At 40.7% G+C, this 24,915-nt stretch overlaps 2 protein-coding genes across 7 annotated transcripts in view; both read left to right on the top strand.

Annotated features, from left to right (window-relative positions):
- LOC114240756 (uncharacterized) overlaps nt 1-24,915 on the top strand; it is a 259,933-nt gene that overhangs the window by 120,732 nt on the left and 114,286 nt on the right. For all 6 annotated transcript variants that reach the window (XM_028171406.2, XM_089729688.1, XM_028171410.2 and 3 more), the window contains one exon: nt 21,740-21,793. In XM_028171406.2, coding sequence (XP_028027207.1) covers nt 21,740-21,793 — 54 coding nt within the window. The remainder of the gene's footprint in view (nt 1-21,739; nt 21,794-24,915) is intronic.
- LOC114240824 (uncharacterized) overlaps nt 1-24,915 on the top strand; it is a 327,083-nt gene that overhangs the window by 201,552 nt on the left and 100,616 nt on the right. The gene's annotated exons all lie outside the window — the stretch shown is intronic.

Raw genomic sequence — 24,915 nt, 5'->3', positions numbered from 1 at the left:
GCCGCGAAGGAACGTTCCTACGCTTTTTTTTTCCTACCTATGCTGATAGCCTTGAGAGACTATTTCAGCTTCACCCTAACATGTAGGTGAGCTCACCGGGCTCAAACCGGAAGTGTTGTCTACACTGCCCCTAGCAAGAGTAGTGCTTCGCAGAATCTAGCACTGGATCGGAAACGCGACCCACTGAGAAGATCCGGCGTGAAACTCAGTGGGCTGTGTATATGAGTTAATTCGCTCGTCGAGACCTTCGTCACAAGCGACGGGTTCGACGAGGACAGTGACCGGTGCTTGTGGTGCCTTAAAAGCATCGTTAATGGATCGGGAGGATCCGTAATGACGTGTTTTGGGTGACGTTGACAATGCTACGCTAATTTCATGTATTAAGTCTTTACCTGTGAAATTGCAGTATAGGATACAATGATATCAATCTACTGCTGCTAACTCGGCGGTAGATTGAATATCGCCAGCTTTCACTATCACCTATAATTCTACATTATTGCCTCTAGTTTTCGGGTGACCACAAGGTATTTTTTTTAAATTAAAATTTCCATCTCCGAAGCCTTCAAACCAATAAAGAGTTGCGCGTTCGTTTGTAGTGTTCACTCCATACATCTCAATAATATTGTGCGACTATTTTGTGGCATTGCTACCGCGATAGAATTCGTATTCCGTGCTTACTCATATTTTTATTGAAGAAAAAGTTACAAAAATAACAAATCTTAATAAAAATAAACATTAATCAATAAACAAATAAATTAATTTGAAAATAGCGTTCCTTATTTTGAAATAAAATTCATTTGAATTTAGAAGTTACTGCTAGCCATACAAATCGCATTCTCTAATCGTTGTATTCATGGTGGTGGTGGTTTTCTTGGGTATATACACGGTGGGGCCCCACGTCCTTCCGGCAACACTTTTAGAGGGAATTTACTCCTCAACAGTGTACAGCGCGCTGCATGACGCCGTGGACAGGGGAGAGTGGAAAAAAATCCTAAGATTGAAGCTCATGGGTGAAGGTGGTCACGACCCTCAGACATGAGGAACACGACTCGAGGAGGAGGAGCTAGCCATACACAAACTACGTTTTAAATGTCCAGTATTGTAACACGGCCAATTCTTATTATCGCATGAGAGAATTCTTAATAATCGAATCTTATTCCTTTTATAATAAAACTTCGCACAGCATTATGCCGTTTTGTTAATTCATATTCTAAACGTTCTCGCGTCATTTATCCGATCGGGTCGTACAACTGTTAATAACACATCTAGGATACGTATTCTCACGCCGTCTGTCATAGAATGGTGCTATAAATTACAAGGCACAAAGTAATTCCAGTTTATTGGTTTATTCCATAACTATGAGTAACAATTAAGCATGCACTTCAGGCTTTTATTTTTATTTTTTTATTTTATCGATGGGTAGACGAGCTCACGGCCCACCTGTTGTCAAGTGGTTACCGGAGTCCATAGACATCTGTAATGTAACTGCTGCCACCCGGCTTGAGATGTGAGTTCTAAGTATCAGTTTTTAGAGTACAACGGCTGCCTCACCCTTCAAACAGAAACGCATTACTGCTTCACGAAAGAAATGGGCAGGGTAGTGGTACCTACCCGTGCGGATTTACAAGACGTCCTACCACCAGTACCAGTTTCAATAAATAAGGCAATTTCAACTAAAAACTACTGTTAAATTTTTGGGTAATGCCACGGTCGAAAATTAAGTACCGAATTTTCTGACTAAATATGTTCCTCCCGAATAGCTATCACGATGAAGAAATATCATCTATACTAATATTATAGAGAAGAAAGATTTGATTGTTTGTTTGTATTGAATAGGCTCCGAAACTACTGAACCGATTTGAAAAATTCTTTCACTGTTTGGAAGCTACACTATTCCCGAGTGAAATAGGCTATTTTTTTCTTTTTTTTAAATTAGGGATTCTTACTAAAACTCCAAAAATGTACCTAACCCAAGGTGTAAAAACATACCTAAGTTTGAAGTCGTCGTGGCCTAAACGATAAGACGTCCGGTGCATTCGTGTTGAGCGATGCACCGGTGTTCGAATCCCGCGGGCGGGTACCAATTTTTCTAATGAAATACGTACTCAACAAATGTTCATGATTGACTTCCACGGTGAAGGAATAACATCGTGTAATAAAAGTGAAACCCGCAAAATTATAATTTGCGTAATTACTGGTGGTAGGACCTCTTGTGAGTCCGCGCGGGTAGGTACCACCGCCCGGCCTATTTCTGCCGTGAAGCAGTAATGCGTTTCGGTTTGAAGGGTGGGGCAGCCGTTGTAACTATACTGAGACCTTAGAACTTATATCTCAAGGTGGGTGGCGCATTTACGTTGTAGATGTCTATGGGCTCCAGTAACCACTTAACACTAGGTGGGCTGTGAGCTCGTCCACACATCTAAGCAATAAAAAATAAATACCTAAAATATTCATTACATCGCGTGCGCTGCGAAAACTATTGATGATAGAATAAAATAATGTACCATGGCTTTATACAACACATTATTATTTACAAAACGTGTCGTGGCAGCATGTCTAACTATTACAGGTATGCCACAATAAGTGTCAATATATCAAATATCATTTACAGGGAAGCTCTGACTCAATAAGCTCAATGGCTTATGTTTTGTATGTATGACCTTTTTACGAAAATTAGAAAGTAAATAATATAAAAACAACAAAAAAGAGATAAAAAAGAAAGTCATTTAAATGAAAATGAAAGTTCATTAAAATAACTAAAATATTCAAACTATCTTTATAATTTTCTTTTTTTTAGTAACCTGACGCAAATAGAAGGGTTGATGATGTGTGTGTATTATAATTTTTTATTTTGAAATTATTGCTAAAGACTCGAGCAAAGCTGGAGCGGGCCGCTAGTAGTGTAATAAAATGAAAAGCCAAAAAAATCGTTTCTTTCCACTATTACAACTGAGTGTATTTTAAGGCTACTCAGGTATATACCAACATACTATTACCATCTATTTTCACCGCGAAGCATACCGTTTCGAGAGTAATTTAATATCGGGTTCATAAGCCCTTCTGCAGTAATAAAACACAAGGCAGGACAATGATCGAAAGAAGTGACATCAAAGTATTAATAATTCAACATTGTCCTTAGGAACGCACTGAATTTGATTTCCTAGAAGGAAAAATCATAAGGAAAAAAAATACCAAAGAGCTACACTATTCTTGTGTTTGTATTAAGCTACGTAGATTTTAGTTAATAGGAATTTGCGTCAGAATCATTTGACGCTACGTTACGTCAAAAGGAATCAATCTCAGCATACTTAATTTTATTAGAATACACCTGCAAATGATCTTGAATCCGATGTAACCAGAATTTATAGATAATACAAAAATAATGCAGAATATACCTTGAAACACGACATTAAGTTTATATTCTCTGATTTTGTTTGTTAATCCGTGCGCGTGAACTTCAGAAGTCGCATGGAAAACATTTTAACCAAAACACAATACAGAAAGCGATAGGGCCTAAGAGCATTTTAGTTTGTTAAAAACTTTATATGTAGCTTTATATTAAATGACGTTATTGTGGTTTTTTTCTCATAAGACAAAGACCTTGAGAAGTATTTTTTAATTGTAATTTGATCAGTAGTTTTTAGGTGTTGCGAACGCTACAGTAGATATAGAATACATTAGTTTTACAATACAGATTATCACATTCCTTTTCGAATTTTGCTTTGAATTGAAAAGGGGTCGCTATGTCCTAGCACTTAAGAATTGAGATCCGTCTATTTGCTTGATAGTAACCTCGCTATTACTACGGATGTGTACTGAGAAAAACAAAAATGTCGTTGGTCTATTTCTACTTATTGATGGCCAGACAGACGTAGTATATTTTTTCACGCTAACAATTTTTTTATATAAAAAAAAATTAAAAAAATCCCAAATTTAACACAGCCTTTTCCATAATTTGAGACTTCACTAGTGTACAGATCGATATTTTTCTTCGGCTTTATGAATTATATTATTTATCTAAAAGCTATGTCAATTTGTTAACGTTTTCGTAAATTACATTCGTACGAACTAGTATTAGCGTACAGATCACGTCCTATAAACGCGTATTGATTTAAATACTCAGATATTCGAATATGTTGTCATTCACGTGCGCTTCTTATAGTCAATGCAACGCATGTACACCCTGGTAAGGGTTTTACCCACTGGCTAATGATATAGGACGCTTGATTTGAACAGAAATAAGTCCAAAGGCCCGTTGAGATATTTTTATGTAGTGTCGAAATGACTTATCCACTCTGAGATACGAGATCAGGTTATGCGTGCATTAACATAGAATGGACGCGATGTTTTACCAAAATGAAATCTGTGATTATATTATAGAAGTATAATAGTCTTTGACACTAGAACCATAATAACGTTCAAACTTATAATTTCAATTAATTGTAGTCGAATTTCGACTACTGCGGGACCACTAGTATTATATAATGTCCATCATCATCATCATTCCTTCCTATTACCCTCTGCTGGGGTGTAGGGCTCGAATCAAATTTTTCCATTTACATCGGTCTTGGGCAGTCTGTTCTAGCTCCTCCTACGTCATGCCTAAAACCCCTAGCTCCTGCTCCACCGAGCGACGCCAAGTTGTTCTGGGGCGGCCTCTCTTCCTCTTGCCAGATACTTTCCAGTTCAGTGCTCTCTTTGATAGGTGGGTATCGGGCTTTCTCAAGATGTGACCAATCCAATGCCACTTCCTCGTAAGGATCTTCTTCTCCATTGATGTCTGCTCAGTGATCCTCCACAGCTCTTTGTTGCTGATCTTCTCAGGCCAAAATATTTTCAAAATCTGACGCAGGCACTTATTCACAAACACTTGAAGTTTTCTTATCAAGTCCTTGCGAACAAACCAAGTTTCAATATAATGTCTAAAATGTAATAAAATAGGATGGACTCGTTTTTAGTTACCTACTCGTTTATTTTATTGCGTAAACTCACCGCTTACTTCAGGGTCGTAATGGTCTTAAATCATTCACTAATTGATTAAATAAAGGGTAAATAGAGGGCTATCTGAATTAGATATCGTTTTGGTCCGACATGTATTAGCGAATTTTTGGTATGTTGTGATGAATGTAATGTTTTTTCGAAAATACTTGAATTAAACAAATGATGAAGATTAGTGTTCTAGAAAATAATTCAAAAATTACGCTGAACGAGTCATTTTTAAGTTTATTTAAAATTGTAATTCTGAAATATTATTGACTTGTTCCTATTATACATATAAGTTAGCGCATCGCCTGAAATAACATTAACTGAGCCCACTGAGTTTCTCCCCGGATCTTCTCTTCACTGGTGGTAGGACCTCTTGGGAGTCCGCACGGGTAGGTACCACCACCTCGCCTATTTTCCGCCGTGAAGCATTAATGCGTTTCGGTTCGAAGAGTGGGATGGCCGTTGTAACTATACTGAGATCTCAGAACTTATATCTCGAGGTGGGTGGCGCATTTACGTTGTAGATGTCTATGGGCTCCAGTAACCACTTAACACCAGGTGGGCTGTGAGCTCGTTCATCCATCTAAGCAATAAAAAATAAATAAAAAAAGTGGGTCGCGTTTCCGATCCGGTAGTAGATTCTGCGAAGCACTGCTCTTGCTAGAGCCAGTATTATCAACACACCCGGTTAGAGCCCCGTAAGCTCACCTACACGTCAAGGAAAAGCTGAAATAGCCTCTCAAGGCTATTAGCATAGGTAGGGATAAAAAAAAACATTAACTGGAACTTTTTGAGCTACAGCTGGTACTCCGAGGAAATATTCTGGCCACATACAGTATCAATAGTACTATGACTATCTATACTACATGGCGTATGACGCACAAATTGCTTCAACTATATTTAAATACTAGCGACCCGCCCTCGCTTCGCTTCGGAAACATTAAAAGACACATGAAACCAAAAAAAAAAAATTTTTAAAAATTAAAAAAAGTAGCCTATGTTCATCAGGGACAATGTCGGCTTCTAATGGAAAAAGAATTTTTCAAATCGGTCCAGTAGTTTCGGAGCCTATTCGAAACAAACAAACAAACAAATCTTTCCTCTTTATAATATTAGTATAGATGTGTATGTGTATAATAATGTGTCTTGCAGCGAATATTTTGCGAAAATCGAACCGAAGCCTGCCCAGGATTCATTCTAGAACCGGCAAATCATGTTCATTGAATGACGTTTGACATTTGGATTGTAAAAGATAGATGGATTCGTTATATGAGGCTTTGAATATTTAACATTTTTTGCGTTTAGTTTTGTAGATACTGTGATTATTAAAATATAACCACATTAATATCCATATCTATCAGAAATGATGATCAAATAATTAATATTGCTAGCTAAATTTAGACAGTTATGAATTATGAACATTAATCTATGTTTTCTGACCGACTAATAAATAATGTATTTCAACACCGATATATATAATATTGAATCCAATTAAAGTTGGATCAAACTGACGAGAAATTCATACCAGTTTTTAGTTACGTAAACACTTTCAATTAGTATTAAATCTGTAAGGTATTAGACATTATTATTGGACACGGAAATTGGACACACATCACAGAATATATTTACGGAGCCCTTAATATTACCGACATATATTAAATGAATGCAGCTGAACATTCACCGTTAGGTCTGACCACAAAGCCAATGAAAAAGTACATATTACTGATAGTATTTCAAATTGGCTAAACATTATTGATGGAGTGCACAAACACAGGCACAGAATTACAACATCCTCTATGTGTATGATTTTATTTATTTATTAAAGACTAGAGTATTCCTTAGTTAAATTTTAAAAATATGGGTTATCAATAATAATATACTAATAAAATACAAAATAATTATTAAAATATCTGATCTTAGACACGAAATATCCAGTATTTGTATTGCCTCATAGGCAGACCAGCGTACGGCTCACCTGGTAGTTAGTGGTTCCAGTCGCCCTTGGACATCAGCGATGCCATGGACAGAGCCAAGATACTGCCTGCCGTAAAAATGAGAATAAATAAGAGATTGTTATTATAATATTTACTTAAAACTTAAACGGAATTTTCTTGCTGACGTGTAATGTAATGTAATTTGAGTTATTTTTCCATATATAGGCGAACGGGGTGACGGCCCACTTGGTGTTAACTGATCGCTGGGAACCTATAAATTTCATAGCGACAATACCATCCGTCTTTAATTATCCGGGGATCAAACATCATTTGGCTGTATCATCATCATTATTGTCATAGAATTTACAGCTCAGGGTGGGCCTTAGTCTGGTCCAGTATATCCCTCCAGTCTGCTCTGTTCAGGGCTTTCTCCTTCCAGTTCTTGACACCGATAACTTTAAGGTCGTTTTCTATGCCATCTAACCATCAGAGAAGCCATCTAAAAATCGGAGATGGCGTTATTACCATTTGTGTTGTAAAGCACCTTTCAAATAAGAACGTTTTCTCAGCAGAAATAGACAGGTCTATGAGTCTATGGTACCTACAAGTGCGTACAAAAACAATGCACCCACCCTCCAACGACTAGTATTAAAAAGTTATTTAAATTCAATTAAAGAGTAGTTTGAAAGCAAATCGACTTTTAATATTTTTTCCAATTAAAACTTCAGATTGCGCTTGAATTAATTACCTAAGTATATTGTTTATCGGGATCTAACTTTATTTTTGTATTCCAGTTTTAATAAAAGTAAACAATTGTGTTAAAATGATATGTTACAATCCAGCTTGATGAAAACCATCTTAGAGGGAGTTATTGCGGGATGGAGACCGCCGGATCTTCTCAGTGCACTGCTCTTGCTAGGGTCAGTGCTAGCATCACTCTGGCTCTGAAATAGCCTCTCAAGGCTATCAGCTTAGGTAAGAAAAAAAAAAAGAAAAAAAATATGAATGTAATATGCTCTGCGTAAACCCTGTCCCGCCGTCTCAACATCTCTGACTGGGGTAGGGCGCCGGTTGTGAGCGGCAGGAGTTTTTAGTGAGGTTCAACTCCCCCACATACCCCACCTGCCGCGCGGGTGCGGATCGGGCGATTTTTTCCTGTGGAAAAAAAAATAGATATAGGTTATATGAGTTATTAGATTCACCTCTACGAGTATTCTAGATACCTACTCAATTTATAGTTTTTTTGTTATTGTATAAAATCCATTCAAAACGTATGTTACGAGTTATATAACAACGGAAGGCGTGTTAAATAATAAATTTTATGTAAAAACGTGTTTCTTAGACAACAAAAAAATAATAAATAGAGAATAGATATAGTAATAGATATTGTTATTCATTAGCAGATGCTAACTAGTTTTAGCGAATCTCAACGGTTAATTAAGTTTGAAAATGATCTTTATTTCAAGGACATATTGTACGTTTTTACTCGCATGGAAAGATTATCTATTTCGTTATAATTTAAGAAGCACAGTGATCCGTCAAACTTTTTTTATGTCATCCTATGTCAGACTAATTAAAGTCCAGGCAGGCGTATAAGTTCAAAAATATTTATTACAATGAGTTTCTCGCTGGTTCTTCTCAGTGGGTCGCGTTTCCGATCCGGTAGTAGATTCTGCGAAGCTTCTAGTTAAGTTGCATCCTGAAGACGCATCTGTTTCATGCCGCTATGTAGGAACCCTGAAAACTTTATTCTGTGAATACCGTAGAAGTTCACTATGAAGGGATTCCTTGAAATTGTAGCCGTCAAAGGGTGACATGTGTGATAAGTTTGTATTGCGAGTTTCATTTATTTATTACTTCAACTTTTATTGCTACGTGAACGCCTTAAAGTACTAGTAATGTTATATGGCCAGTCCATAGACAGCGGCATGGCTCTGCCCTTGGCATTGCTGAAGTCCATGGGCGACGGTAAACACTCACCATCAGGTGGGCCGTATGCTCGTCTGCCTACAAGGGCAATAAAAAAAACCCCATTAGATGCTCGTCAAAGGCCTTAATAAAACAATGAGTACCTAGTACTTTATTGTTAAATGATTACATTTCTCGCGGCCAGACCGTGTGCATGTGCCTACAGTAAACCCAGTATTTCTCTTTTGGGTCTTTCTGGATTGAGGCAAAATCTAAACCCGAATACAATAGGAAACATATCAAAGCCTTCATCATCAACCAAATACACGGATCGGAAGTAACACGTCGGAATACAAACGAAATAAAGGTCAGCGCTTTGTATGCGAAGCTGGTCACCACCAGCCTAATATGGCACTTGTTAGTGACAACGATAACCTTATGAGGTCACACCGCCTATTGTTAATCGCCTGTGCCGCGTGAGACACAGATTAGGACATCAACTGACTATTGGGCGCCTTTTTTGTTAGAAGGGCGCTATGAGCGAAAGGGAAATATGTTTGATTTTATTTATATCTTCAGCCTTTTGATTCCCACTCACTAATGGGCATAGGTCTCCCCTTTTTGATGCCATAATGTTCGATCACATGCCATTCTCACCCACGTCCGCCCCGCCGCCTGACTATGCACCGTGCCGTTTTCCGGCATCACTGCGACCTAATCTTGGCCACTATTCCGACACTGTCTGGCGTAATGAGTACAAATCTCCTAGTGTTGCAATACTATTTACCGCCCTAAACACATCATTACGGATTCTTTCGATCCATTAACGGTGCTTTTAGGTACCACAAGCACCGGTCACCGTCTTCGTCGAACCAGTCACTTGCGACGAAGGGCTCGACCAGTGATTTAACCCATAGACACAGCCCACTGAGTTTCACGCCGGATCTTCTCAGTGGGTCGCGTTTCCGATCCACTGGTAGATTCTGCGATGCACTGCTCTTGTTAGGGCCAGTGTTAGCAACACTCCCGGTTAGAGCCCCGTCAGCTCATCTACACGTCAAGGGGAAGCTGAAATAGCCTCTCAAGGCTATCAGCATAAGTAGGGAAGAAAAAAAAAGCTCAAATAAAGTTTCTTTTTTTTTATTGCTTAGATGGGTGGACGAGCTCACAGCCCACCTGGTGTTAAGTGGTTACTGGAGCCCATAGACATCTACAACGTAAACGCGCCACCCACCTCGAGATATAAGTTCTAAGATCTCAGTATAGTTACAACGATTATATAGATTCGGTTACTATATAATATAGACTGATCGATACAAATAAATAAAAAGAGTATTATTATATATTAAACGAGATTGTTTATCCTTGAATCTGTCAATCTGCAATCCTTCATTACATCAAAAGGTAGTAAATATTAATGCGAATGTAAATAATGTCATTTCTCTAAATAATTAAAATTTAATTAAAATTTCATAATTCATCGTTTATGGTTATGTACCACGATCCTACCCTTTTTTTTTTTTTTTTTCCTACCTATGCTGATAGCCTTGAGAGGCTATTTCAGCTTCACCCTAACGTTAGTAGGTGAGCTCGCGGGGCTCAACCGGAGAGTTGCTAACACTGACCCTAGCAAGAGCAGTGCTTCGCAGAATCTACCACCGGATCGGAAACGCGACCCACTGAGAAGATCCGGCGAGAAACTCAGTGGGCTGTGTCTATGGGTTAGTTCGCTCGTCGAGCCCTTCGTCGCAAGCGACGGGTTCGACGAGGACGGTGACCGGTGCTTGTGGTGCCTAAAAGCACCGTTAATGGATCAGGAGGATCCGTAATGACGTGCTTTGGGCGACGTCGACGGTTTACCATTCGGTCTACTGGGTCGGGTATGTAATTTCCAGCGGCTACGATGAGAGGGTTCTCATGTCGTGCCGCCTTCTCAAAATGGCGCAGCGATGCCGACTGTAGATACTTACTAAAAGAGTCGAGCTCCAGGTCGTCGTGGAGATCCACATTCCTAAGGAACCAAGGCGCTCCGACGGCTATCCTGCAGAATCGTGATTGAATAACCTGAAGGGATTTCAAGTTGGTGCGGGCTGCGTGAGCGAACACTACGCTTGCATACGTCATGACGGGGCGTATACAAGTTTTGTAGAGAGTTACCTTATTGCGGAGGGACAGTTTGCTTCGACTACAAAGCATTGGATAGAGTCGTCCTAGAATAAACGCGGCGCGGTCGCGTACCGTTTTTATATGGGGACGGAATGTCATCCCTCTGTCGAGGGTGACGCCTAGATATTTGACCTTCGAGACCCACGGAATGGGCTGGCCAAAGAGAGTGATGGGACTAACGGCGGAGGTGTTTGCGCGCCTACTACGGAGTGGGATGCTCGAAGTGATGTTCGGAGGGCGACCCCTTTTGAAGAGCACCGCTGCGCTTTTCGTGGGGTTGATGTCTATTCGCCACTTCCGGAACCACTGTCCCATGGTGGCTACTGCGATCTGGAGTCGCCGATGAAGCAGCGACATCTTCCTACACGAGTAGTAGATAGCCGTGTCATCAGCGAAGAGCGCTAGATGGGTCTCCGGAGACCGGGGTATATCATTGATATACAAACTAAATAATAACGGGGAGAGCGCGGAGCCTTGCGGGACTCCGGCGGTCAGTTGACGGGGACGAGAACGAGTTCCCTCTACTCGATATCGAAACGAACGGTTCGACAAGAAGTCTCGTATGATGAGCACGAGTCTGTCTGGCACTCCCATGTTGTACAGTTTATAAATTAAACCGTTGTGCCAGACTTTGTCGAACGCCTTCGCGATGTCGAAGAAGAGGGCGCCGGTCGGGATTTGTTTACGCCTATTTAGTCCTATCAGAATGTGCTCCGTGAGGCGGTGCACTTGTTGTACGCACGAGTGTTTAGAGCGGAATCCGAACTGTTCGTCAATGAGAATTTTGTTCGCGGTAACAAAATCCCAGAGGCGTTTCCTAAGGAGCCGTTCGTAAATTTTTCCTATCGTCGAGAGGAGACTAATCGGACGGTAACTAGAAGTTTCGTTTGTCGGTTTGCCCGGCTTATGTATACCGATAACGTCCGCTTCTTTCCACACCGCGGGAAAGATGCAGTGCGTCATAGCGGCATTTAAAATTGTAGCCAACATTGCTATCAGTTGGACTGGCAAAAATTTTAGCGCGCGGTTGTGGATGCCGTCGGAGCCGGGTGCCTTCCTAGGTTGGAGGTTGTGGATCGCGTCTCTAACTTCGTCAGTGGTAATGGGGGGTAACGCGTCCGAGGGCGGCAGGGAAGCTCTGCGCTCGACCTCCCTGTCGACTAACTCGGTGTGTTCGGGGTCCGCGTGTTGAGTGCTGGTGGTGCACTGCTCTTGCAGTGCATCGGCCAGCAGCTCAGCCTTGTCATCGTCATCGAATGCCGGTGGTTGGCCTGAAGGGCGTATGAGGGGAGGCATAGTAGCGGTAGTTTCGGATTTGAGAGTCCTAGCTAGTCGCCAGTATGCTTGGTGGGAGGGCGCGAGTTGTTCTAGATAACTATGCCAATTATCGTTACGCGCGTCGCTTAAGCGGGAGTGGACTTCGCGTTGTAGACGACGCATCCGAATCCGGTTTGAATGCGTGGGAAGACGATCGTAGGCCCGGATTGCCGCGTTCCTAACTCTTAAGAGATTCCTAAGATCGGGGGACAGTCTGATGCGGTGGAAGCTGTCCTCCACATCGACTTCTTTTGAAGATCTAATGATCGCGGAAGAGATGTGATCGGTAATGATGTTTATGGATTCGACGGTGTCCTCGGGGGATGGATTCGAATCCGGGCCGCAAGGGAGGATTGGCGGAGCGGCGTCGGCTAGGCACGTGCCCAGCTTATTCCAATCCACCATGGTCCTCGTAACAGTGACTGGGTTGTGAGGGCGACCGAGCTGCATAACGACAGGTCGGTGGTCTGAGTCGAGCTCTGACATTGCTTCGATGGAACGCAAGCGCAGAGTTACGTTCCTAAGCAATGCCAGGTCTATAGTGCTCGGACGGAGCGCGATGTTATACGGATAACATGTTGGAGTTGGGGGACCGACTATTTCAAAGGTGAGGTCGTCTATAAACGCGTCGAGACGCCTACCGTTGACGTTTGTACGATGGCAGTTCCACCTAGTGTGGTGGCAATTTAGATCGCCTGCCAGGATGACAGAGTCTCCCATGCCGAACAGTGACTCGATGTCACTGCTCAGAAGGGGCTTGTCCGGGGGGAGATAAACGGATGCGATGACGATCGGCTGGTGTCCCGTCAGCGAGATACGGCACACTGACGCCTCGATATGTAAGAGCGAGGGAGTATCGAGAGGGACAACGTGCAGGGCCCGTCTATAGTAAATGGCAGTCCCGCCTTTGGAGGCGGTGAGTCTGTCATTCCTAACCATGACGTAGTTCGCGACTTTCGGGTCGCGACGCGAGGGCTTCAGACAGGTTTCCTGCACTAATAGAATATCTACAAGATTATCGCGGAGGAATTCAAAAATTTGATCGCGTTGCCGCGCGAGTCCGTTAGCATTATAGAATGCTAACGTAAGGAAATACGGTTTTTCTCTACCTTTTTGCGCCATTGATTATCGGTAAAGATTTTATAACGTACGCGACACGGACTCGTAGACGTCCATGTGATCGAAAGCGGCCGCGAGCCGCTGTTCGGGGGTTACCGACCTACGTATCGCGTCTGCGAACGATCGCAGACGGTCGAAGTTGACTGCGGTGACGAAGTCACGCACGAGCGCGAAGTCGTTGACGGCAGAGGGTTGCGGGGGACGGAACGCGGGCGCGGGGCGAGGTGCGAGCAGGGGCTGGGGCGCGGGGCGTGTCACGAGCGGGGGCGGGGGTGCGGTTTCCGTTCCCGCCTTCGTATACGGCAGCGGTTTTTTCCACGCCGACACCGTGGGAACTGCAGCCGGCACGAAGGCGGGTTTCGGCACTGAAGGCGCCGAAGTCTTTGGGCCGACGGTTCGGGGGGCTGGGTGGGTCGGACGTTTTCGCGGAGCCCTAGGACATCCACGGTAGTTCGCGGGGTGCCCTTGCTTAAGGCATAGGACACAGCTTGGAGGTTCGGTCGCGGTTTCCCTAACACGCGAGCAATCTAGTGTGGCGTGGTCGCCGAGGCACTTTACGCAGCGGGGGCGCGCGTGGCAATTACGAGCCGAGTGGCCGTAAAGCTGGCATCTGTAGCACTGCCCGGGAGTGCCACGTCTATGGGGGGCTTCAATTGAGATCCCGGATAGGCCGCAAATTGTCGTGAGACATGCGATCTTCTTTTTGGCCTCCGGGGTGGGTTCTAGCGCTACTAGAATCATGTTGTAGGGCTGTTTGCCCCGCCCACTGTGCATCCGGTGCACACTAACTAGCGGGAGGGACTGAGCGGTCAGATCCTCCTTAATGTACTCGATATCTAGCTCTTTTGGGACTCCGCGTATTACTACGCGGAGCTCGCGGTCCTCCTGAAGAGCATAGGTGTGAAAACCTATGTTCTCCTTTCGGAGGTATGAAGAGAGGGCCCTATGGTCGCCCGGCGTTGCGACCTTTATCTGAATCCCATGCGCGACGTTACGCGCATGGGTATAATTAATTTTATTTGCCTGAAGGGCCTGGGAAACGCGGTTCCACGCAGTTTTTTCCTGGAGAATCAGCGGGGGCGGGGCAGCTACTTTAGGAGCGGGCGCGGGTTTGGGACGCGGCGGTGGGGTTACACGGCGAGCGGAGTCCGACTCCGGTGTCACGACTACCTGCGGGCGGGAGGCGGTCGCGGATTTAGTCTGCTTCGTCGTGGAGCTCCGGGACTCCACGGCGCGAGTACGCTTTTTACCGCGCGTTACGGTTTGGAACCCATCCGAAGTTCCAGGCTGAGGGCTTGACGCGGATTCGAAATCCATCTCCGATTCGGTATCGGAGCCTGAACTCGAAACGATCGAGGTCGCGACGGACGAAACGCGCGATGACGTAGTCGACGCGGGCGCGGGGGTGGGGGTAGCGTTAGGCGCTTCGTGAGTCGCTACGTCGGAACGTGCGCTCGAACTTGACGCGGCGGCGTGCCTCCGAGGCACGTTTGAAGTACGCGGCGACGGACGCGGGGGGGGAGGGATTGCCACGGGCGGCCCTAAACTCTAGGTACTCGGCCCTAATTGACGGGTACCTATCCCGGAGGAACCCGACAATATCACTAGCACTATCTTCTTCAATTTTTTTTTTCTTTTTTTTTTTTTCGGTCTTCTTGCCCGGGGGGGGCGGCCCCGGGACTTTTGTTGAACTCGCCGAAAGGCGAGGCCCCGGATAGGATTTGTAACCCCCCTGTGCTGCAGGACAGCAAGGAGCAGGGGGGGAATGCCTATGCCGTGAAAACGGCAATCGGCGGGGAAAAGGAAAGGAACCCGCTCGGGCTGTATAGTGCTACAGCAGGCAGAATCGCGAGCGGGGGTCTAGTCTTGAAAAAGACTGTTGTTTTGGGAAGGGTTACGAAATCGCTAGCCTGTGAGTGCCACAGGAAGCCTGAACGTAGCGATTGGTTTTGCCTTGAAAAAGGCAGTTGGTAAAGGGTGGGTTCGCGGTTACAAAACTTTAGCGCACAAAAATGGACTCCGAGACGCAAATCGCAAGCGACCAACGGATCGGCACGTCCGCACTACCGAATTGTAAGCACGATGTATTCACGGTCACTACACTGTCGAGCACAACTGTGAGTTCAGAGACGCAGGACCGGTCACCGTCCTCGTCGAACCCGTCGCTTGCGAAGAAGGGCTCGACGAGCGAATTAACCCCTAGACACAGCCCACTGAGTTTCTCGCCGGATCTTCTCAGTGGGTCGCGTTTCCGATCCGGTGGTAGATTCTGCGAAGCACTGCTCTTGCTAGGGTCAGTGTTAGCAACTCTCCGGTTTGAGCCCCGTGAGCTCACCTACACACGTTAGGGTGAAGCTGAAATAGCCTCTCAAGGCTATCAGCATAGGTAGGAAAAAAAAAAAAAAAAAAAGAGACGCAGCTCGCAAGCGGGCCACGGATCGGAAAGCACGTCCGCACACGACCGAGTCGTGAGCGAGAATGCGATCCTACCCGTTTCTGAATTGAGTATAAGCATAATTAAAAAAGCTACTGGATCCCTTAGATATAATTTCGTCAATGCTTCAATCCACGATGAGATGTGATGACAAACTCACAACTACATTATAATTACTGCGATTTAATCTTCTCACCGGGTTTTGTATGTTCGACTAAAATATTTCTGAACATTTATACATACTTGTGGCCCGGCAGTAGTCGAAATTCGACTATAATTAATTAAAATTATAAGTTTGAACATTATTTTGGTTCTAATATCAAAGACTATTATTATACTTCTATTATATAATCACAGATTTCGCCAAGATTACATTATAGACAAATAATATTAAAGAAAAACAATATTAACCTATTCTCAATTTGACCACAAACTTTATGCAATAATAAAAGTTTGACAATAAACAAAGAGTTTAAATTATATATGTTTGTGTGTGTGTTTGTGTGTCGAATACATAGTAGTGTATGTAATGTTTTTTTTAATTGATTTATTGTATTATTAATGCATAAGTTTAAAAAATTATTAGCCTTTTCTATATTCTCTATAAGTGTGGGAAATTTCATACTCCTCCGTCCACGCAATTTTCGTAAAAAGGGGTACAAAGTTTTTGCTTCACGTATTAATATATAGATATTTTATACTCGTGTGTACGGGTGCTAATGTTGTGAAATTTAGAACTGCGTGACGTCACAGTAACCGCAGCCTTACAAAGTGTGAACTCAAATACACTAACAACCCATAAATTATGCTGATTATTAACTAAAATTGTTTTTCTATGTGTAATTCAAAGAAAAAACACTAATTAGGTAGTACATATCTAGCAATTCCGAAATGAAATATTTCCACTGTGTTTTTCCGTACTTCTAAATTTAAATGGTGTTGTTTTTATTAACTCACTATACGTATTTACTGGTATTTCGCAACAAAAATGTTTTAAGATTCTAATAGCATAACATTAATCACTATTTTGTATGTGTAATGTAAATATATACTAATATTATAAAGCTGAAGAGTTTGTTTGTTTGAGCACGCTAATCTCAAGGACTACTGGTCCGATTTGAAAAGTTCTTCTTTTTTGAAGTCTGTTAAAAAGCGTGATTTTGGTACCTTAAATAGCTCCTTAACATTATTTTATTCAAAAATATTTTCACTTTCTACATAAATGAAGAGGCCGGTAAAATTTAGCGTTATGCTAAAATAGCTATTCCACGCGGACGAAATCGCGGGCAAAAGCTACTTAATTATAAAACAAAACTGATCGGCTTACTTCTACGTTGTAATGCGCCCAAGGCTCTACATTTAGGAACTTTTATTTGTGTGTGTAACCAAACATTATAACTACCGAAAGAAAATAGAATTCTCTCTACAAAAAATAGAAAATAGCATAACTTAATCTATTTAAATAAAATGACAAGATAAATGAATGAAAGTTGAATTTTATAAATAAATAAAAAGTATAACTCAAAAAACCGGTTCTGTGTGCAAAGCATTAGTTTAAATCTTTCGCTAAATGTATGAACGTCATTTATCCTGAAATCGTTAAAATGATTTTTAAACATCTAAGTTTTTATTTTCGTATTCAATTAACCCTGAACAAAATAAATATTTATTGTTTGTAACTCAAAGGAAGTTTGTTAGTCACTGAAGCAAAAATTTCAGGATGCATTTCAGTTAAATTTCGAAAATAATAATAAGCGAACTTATAGGATATTTTTGATACGATAAATAATGCCGAGTTTTTCGGGTGCAATAATGATGACAAGACATTCATTCTACTTCGTGGTCGTACCAACAGATTTACAAATCAACTTTTAATTTATGGGCGAGAGAATCGTGACACAAGCAACTGTTTATCCCGAATAAAAAATCACAACGTATTTTATTACGGATTTAACGCGATCGAAACCGCAGGACACGTCTAGTGTATACTAAAAATAAAGTAATAAAAAGTTATCTTAATTAATTAAGCGCATAAATTGTCATTGAAATACAAAACCGCATTAATAATTTTAAAGCGTAATAACAAGGGAAAATGAACCGAACAAGGTCAGAAACGCGATTGCCGCTTTTTTTTTCTTAAATGGCAATTAACACTTATTATCACGTCCTTACGGATCCATCAGATCCAATAACCTCTGCATTAGATGCCTTCAGCTCTAATACTAGGGGCAGGCTTAGGGACCCCGGTAACCGTACTCGTCGAACTCGACAAAGAGGTCGACGTGCAACCTAACCCATGCATCAGCCCGCTGAGTTTCTCGCCGGATCTTCTCAGCGGGTCGCGATTCCGATCCGGTAGTAGATTCATTCGCGAAACAATTGCTCTTGAGTTGTTAGGTCTCCTTCGGAGGCGCTCGGGCAGTTGTTAGCAAATCCCACCCCTCTTGGATGAGCCTTTGCTCGCCCACCTGTCCTGGTGAAACTGGAAAGGCCTTCGGGCCACCAGTAAACTACCAATCATAAAAAAAAAAAAAAAAAAAAAAAAAAAAAAAAAAAAAAAAAAAAAAAAAAAAAAAAAAAAAAAAAAAAACAAAGAAAAAAAAAACACTTATTATGATTACTTACTTAGCTCGTTAAATGAATAGTACTATGACCAACGTAACTCGAAGAAAAACGTAATTCGCTGGTATTATGCGAACGGACGTCGAAAACCTTTATGTGCGTTTTTTATTATGAACCTCATTTACTTTTGGAAATAACCACGGAATAGATAAATAAGGTTACCTTTACCTTAGGTTAGGTTACCTTTTTTATCTATTCCGTGGAAATAACGACAGGCAAAGGAAAGATCTCCAACGAGCTGATGATATTGCTCGGTAGATCGACGGTCCGAATGTTTTTGTTCGTAACTTGTATATATTATTATGTACATTTATTACGTAAGGTTATCCTGAATACGTCGGTAACGAAATTCAATCATCTGTCAAACATTTTTCATTCTACGACAGCTATCCGCTATATCTATATATTAATACGTGAAGCAAAAACTTTGTATCCCTTTTTACGAAAATTGCGCGGACGGAGGAGTATGAAATTTTCCACACTTATAGAGAATATAGAGAAGAAGTGCACAATGCTAATATTTTTTTTAAATAATGCATAAAAGATACATTAAATCAATAAAGAAAACATTACACATACCACATACCATGTATTTGCCGCACACACACATTCATACTATTTATTGTCAAACTTTTGTTCTTAGCGTCTGTTGTCAAATTGAGAATAGGTTTGCCTTTGTTAATATTTTTTACAGTGTAGTTTTGGCAAAATTTTTGATTATAGAAGTATAAAATACAATCATAATAGTGTACAAACTTACAATTCCAATTAATTATAGTCGAATTTAGACTACTGCGGGACCTCTAGTACTTATAAAACCATATTGCTTCAAATTATCTTAATCCCACACGTATGTAATTATTCGATTTTAATGATAAATGTTTAATTTCCAAACGCTAATACGAATCCCGAATAGTTGATCTGACTCGACAATAAGGTACCAAATTTACTCTCAAACATGAAGTCGAAACCTGAAAAGTACAACGTATTGGTCTATCCACTACTCTAGCCGAGTCTAGCCTTTAAATCTGAATGCATTATTTCGCCGTAGAAATGGGCGTTACGCATAACATGTGGACTAACAATACGTGCTTTTTTGGGCGAGAATTTGGATTGTGCCAAATCATAAATCAAAATTCAAGCGATGAGCCCCAACGCTCAGCCTACGATCCGATCCCCGCAGATGCGGAACTCAGAAAGGGCAAGGGAACTGGCAGTGCTAGCTTTCACAAATTACCCCACCTCGGCACCTTGGCAGGCGGGACGGTTGTGGGCATAAGGACCAAGCTGAGATACGTTCTACTAAGCCCTAAGACACAGCCCACTGAGTTTCTTGCCGGATCTTCTCGGTGGGTCGCGTTTGCTAGGGCTAGTGTTAGCAACGTCCTCAGGTTAGAGCCCCGTGAGCTCACCTACTCGCCCGACTACGCTGGCATTATCCCTAGGCTTTTTACTGTTGGTAAGACCTCTTGTGCGTCCGTACGGGTAGGTACCACCGCCCCGCCTATTTCTGCCGCAAGGTAGTAATACGTTTCGTTTCGAAGGGCGGGGCAGCCGTTATAACTATACTTGAGACCTTCGAACTTATATCTCAAGGTGGGTAACGGCATTTACGTCATAGATGTCTATGGGCTACGGTAACCACTTAACGCCAGATGGGCTGTGAGCTCGTCCACCCATATAATCAATAAAAAAAAATAACATTAAATGGTTCGCTTTTATACCAGTGTAATTGAGAATACGAATGCTTATCTCTTAAGTGAACGGTGCATTAACGGTGGTCACAACTCAACATCAGGCTATCAGCTTATCGGCTCATGTGGGTCAATTAAATAAAACTCGATATATTTATCAGAACTTGACATTAATACTTAAAGGTATCGTCATTAGCTTGCAACTCGGTGTACTTACTACGAAAACGGCTGATTTTCGATTTTTAAGTCCCTCATGATATAAAATACAACGCAAGGAAATTCGAGTTATAATAATAATTATAATAATCAGAAATAAGTCGCACGTCTCATCTCGATCCAAACTAGGATTCTCTGTACTATGGGAATCAGAGACAGTTAAACATTTAAATATATGCATAATAAAAAAATATTAAACAAAAAAAAGAAACCTATTTATTACAGCAATGTTTGCCCGATGTGAGCGATTATTTCACTATTAAATTCGGTTGAGTTATAATTTATGAATGATCTTTATCTGATGACTGAAATTTGCCTCCGACACGGCTCGGGGAAGCTTTACACATCTGAGGCTCAAACGCAGACTATTGAGTAATATGGAGTTTTATGGGGTTCAACTCTGACATACCTAAAGAACGATTTTCTATTGACCAAAAAAAGCCTTAAATATAAAAAAAAAAAAACACAAAAATCAGATTCTTTGAAACTCGACATGAACGCAGTCATTACTTGCTACCCAAATGTGAACAAACATTTTCAAGTAAATTGTTTCTAAACTATAATAAACTAAAAGTACATTTTTTGTACAATTAGATGGGAAATTAATAATCTGTAAATAATAGCAGCGGCGACCGTGTCAATGTCGGACAGAAATGTTATGCACGGTTTGCTTTGACCTTCTGGTCTCTGTGATGCTGTGCCTTATGTCAATCTTGGTCTACCGTAAAAAAAAAAACTTATTATATCTATTTACAAAACATTTATTAAACTAACGATGACAAAAAAAGATACCGCAGTAATTTAATCTATCCAATTATGGTCAAAAAGGTTTATTAGCATTATTTGTAGCCTGGTTTTAGGATTTTTTCTTCTTTTATTAGGACGGCAATTACTTTATTACGATGCCACTGCTACAAGTGTCGAGTTTGTAAAAGTCTTCAATTATTGAATGCGTACTTATTCTGTAATTTAAAAAAAATATATATTATTATGATGAGCGAAATGAGATGAAGTTGACTTGTTAGAGACTAGAATCAATTAGGATGAAATTAAATGAAACGAGATGAGATTAGATTAGATAAAGGCTCAGTTAAATAGTGGTTTTTTAAAGAGACTTCAGTGGACTTTTTGGAAGGTTCCGATTCATTTTCCCACTCTTGTGAACTTTTATAAAAACTAAACGGTTAACAAGCATTTAATTTTATAACAAGCAACATATTTAACGCTTAAGTCTAAAAAAATACCGCTAAATTAATAAAACACACAAATTCGCTCCTCGCATTCCCGCCAATAAGTCATTTGGATTTTAAACGATATTTAAACTGTTTTTTTTTTGTTTTCAGCAATGTCGGCCGATGGGTCGACGACGGACATCAATGCCCTTCTCAACGACACCGGTGAGTTACTGCTTCTTTTGATTTTAGTAGGTACTTACATTGTTAAAGCTTATTTTAGAAAATGATTTACTGTATCATTTGTTTTAAAATACAATGTAAATTCTCCAGCTTAGTTACTTAAAAAATAATGTAAGCGTCATCTAGCGAATTATATGTAAACCACACGGGAACTATAACAACAAGAAATTTATAGTCTGGAACCAGTCAATAGATGTCACTGTTAGCATGTGCTGCCATCTATTGTCAACGATGTTAAATCTTGACTTGGTTGCCTTGTAGCTTAGTTAATGACGTTTTACGCCAACAGATGGCGGTAAATAGTTCTAAAAGTTGATCATAGATGGCACAGTAAAACATTCCATGTTTTACGATACCACACAGACTCAACGGGATCAAGAGTTCTTAACCGTTTCCAAAACGGCAATATACCAGCGTATTGCGATCACTAAACGGTATTTATTGGTACCTCCTGTAAGTCCGTACGGATAGTACCATTATTCCCTCTATTTTGCTACAAAGCAGTTATGCGTTCGGCTCGAAGGGTGCGACAGCTGCTACACAATGCAATTGATATGTGATTTCAGTTTGTGATGTCAAACTTCAAAACTTCATGTTTGATAGCATTGTTCGTTATCGCAAACATACAAATAGATGTAATTAAAATGAGTTACACAATGACTTTTCAAATGTAATGATTATTAAATCATTACGATGATACTACGTGTAGATACCTACTGCTTTGTTTGTACGAGAATAATTATACTCGATTAAATTTGCATTAAAATGTAAACGTGTTTTTTTCTGGGTTCCTAATCTCTATTCAGTGGATATCAGTATAATTCAATAAAAACCCCGAAACCTTTCAAAACCAGTCGGTAATACGAAGCATAGGTTACGAGATTTTCCGTCTACGTCATTCAAAATTAAAACGAGATACTCGGTGCAGACGTCACCGTTGCTGTACTTGGGCAGTGGCAGCCAGATCCAATTAGCGTCTTGTGTGTAGTAAACCGAATTCATAGTTCGACGTATCATAAAGGACCAGTTAAATTGAGAACCATGAGAAATATTTTTAATTAATATTTTTTTACAGCAGTAGTGCTTAGGTCGATCGATGGTTACTTTTATTTATTTATTTTTAATGCTTAGATCGGTCGAAGAGCTCATTACCCACCTGACGTCAAGTGGTTACTGGAGCACATAGACATCTACACCGTAAATGCGCCACCCACCTTGAGATATACATTCTAAGGTCTCAGTATAGTTATAACGGCTACCCCACCCTTCAAACCGAAACGCATTACTGCTTCACGACAGAAATAGGCAGGGTGGGTGTACCTACTCGTATGCGTTCACAAGCTGTCTTACCAGTAGGTATATGAAGTAAAGTTATCACATCCTACTGTATTCACGGAATACGGCTTGAGCAATCTTTAAGCACAGCAAAATTGTAACAGTGAAGATATAATATTTTGATAGCTCCGCGCGTCGCTGCCATTTGCACTCTCCCTTTATCGCTCGATGTAATGTAACACGTATCCGATATTTAAAACCGGTTCAACAGTAAAATATAAAACCTGGTTTCGTTTCTACGTCACTGAGATGTGTAATAAAAATTTCCCCGAAATCTTTATAGTTTTTATTTATGCAAAAAACTGATGAGGAAAAATACCTAGCATTAAATTAATTAGGTACCTCGTGTGAACTTTTAAATATACGACGAATAACGTATATGTAGGTATTTCAATTATATTTTTAATTTTTGTTTAATATTGTTCGTAAATAGTTAATGTAATTTATGTAATGTAGTAATTGTGATGTAATATAATGTGATAAAACAGTTTTTGTTCAATGTAACTTTGCAAGAAAATTGCACACCCTCCTAATTAATGTTTAGTAATTAAAAATTTTCTCATTTTTTTTAAAGGGGAATAAATATTTTTATTGGAGCAAGAGCAGCCGAAAAAATATCAAACTAATCAAAAATTAAATGCAATTCCGCAGATTTCGCTTATATAGTAATAAAACATTATAAATTGAATACATTGTTAATGAGTGTTGTCTTGTTCGCGGTAATTTTCGTAACTCGATAGTGGCGCCATCTACGGTCCACGTCACATCGTATTGAATTACACGTAACCTGTTTGGCGCGTGGAGTTATATTTCAAACACACTAGAAGAGTCTTGATATTCCTACGAACAAAAAAAAAGGAAAACAAAATTTAAATTTAATGTGCTCAAAAAATGTTTTTTTTTGGAACAAAGTTCCTTACGGCTTGGAGGGGATAGGAATTTTGCTGCGCGACCGAACTGAAAAAAATGTGATAGTAAAACCGTAAGAAAAAATCCGTGGAAAAAAGTGCGTGGAATAAATCCGTGGAAAAAAGTGCGTGGAATAAAACCGTTAAATGAGACGTGCGCAGGCGCGACAGTCGCATACACAAGCGAGTAGTGTATAATACCTTTCTCTTTCTCCTTCTTTCTTTTCGTTCTCTAATCCCTTCTCTCTCTCTTTAGTAATTATTTCTATTTCTATGTAATTTTATGTTGTCAACCAAAAATAAAGAGATATATTTTGTTATTTTAATTGATAATTTGAATTACTATTTTTTTTTATTTTACTTAATTTATTATTTCCTAAAATACTGAATTTCCTAAATACTTTCCCGTACTTAAATAAAAACTAATCAGCAAAATTTAAGAGAAAAACCAAGAAAACCTACATAAATTGAGCACCATTTCTTTTTTTGCAAATTGTGTCGATTCTACATTAGCCGAAGGAACTTCGTTCCTACCTGGTGTCCCACGACACCACATCTTTAATTTTTTTATTGCTTAGATGGGTGGACGAGCTCACAGCCCACCTGGTGTTGAGTGGTTACTGGAGCCCATAGATATTTACGACGTAAATGCGTCACCCACCTTGAAACATCAGTTCTAAGGTCTCAAGTATAGTTACAACGGCTGTCCCGCCCTTCAAACCGAAACGCATTACTGCTTCACGGCAGAAATAGGCAGGGCGGTGGCACCTACCCGCGCGGACTCACAAGAGGTCCTGCTACCAGTAAGCTAATGTATTGTGTAGGTATTTAGCTAGTGTAATAAAACTCAATCTGACATAC

The sequence above is a fragment of the Bombyx mandarina genome, chromosome 09, assembly GCF_030267445.1.
Source record: "Bombyx mandarina strain Sakado chromosome 09, ASM3026744v2".
NCBI lineage: Eukaryota > Metazoa > Arthropoda > Insecta > Lepidoptera > Bombycidae > Bombyx > Bombyx mandarina.
This window is presented reverse-complemented; position numbering and strand designations above follow the sequence as displayed.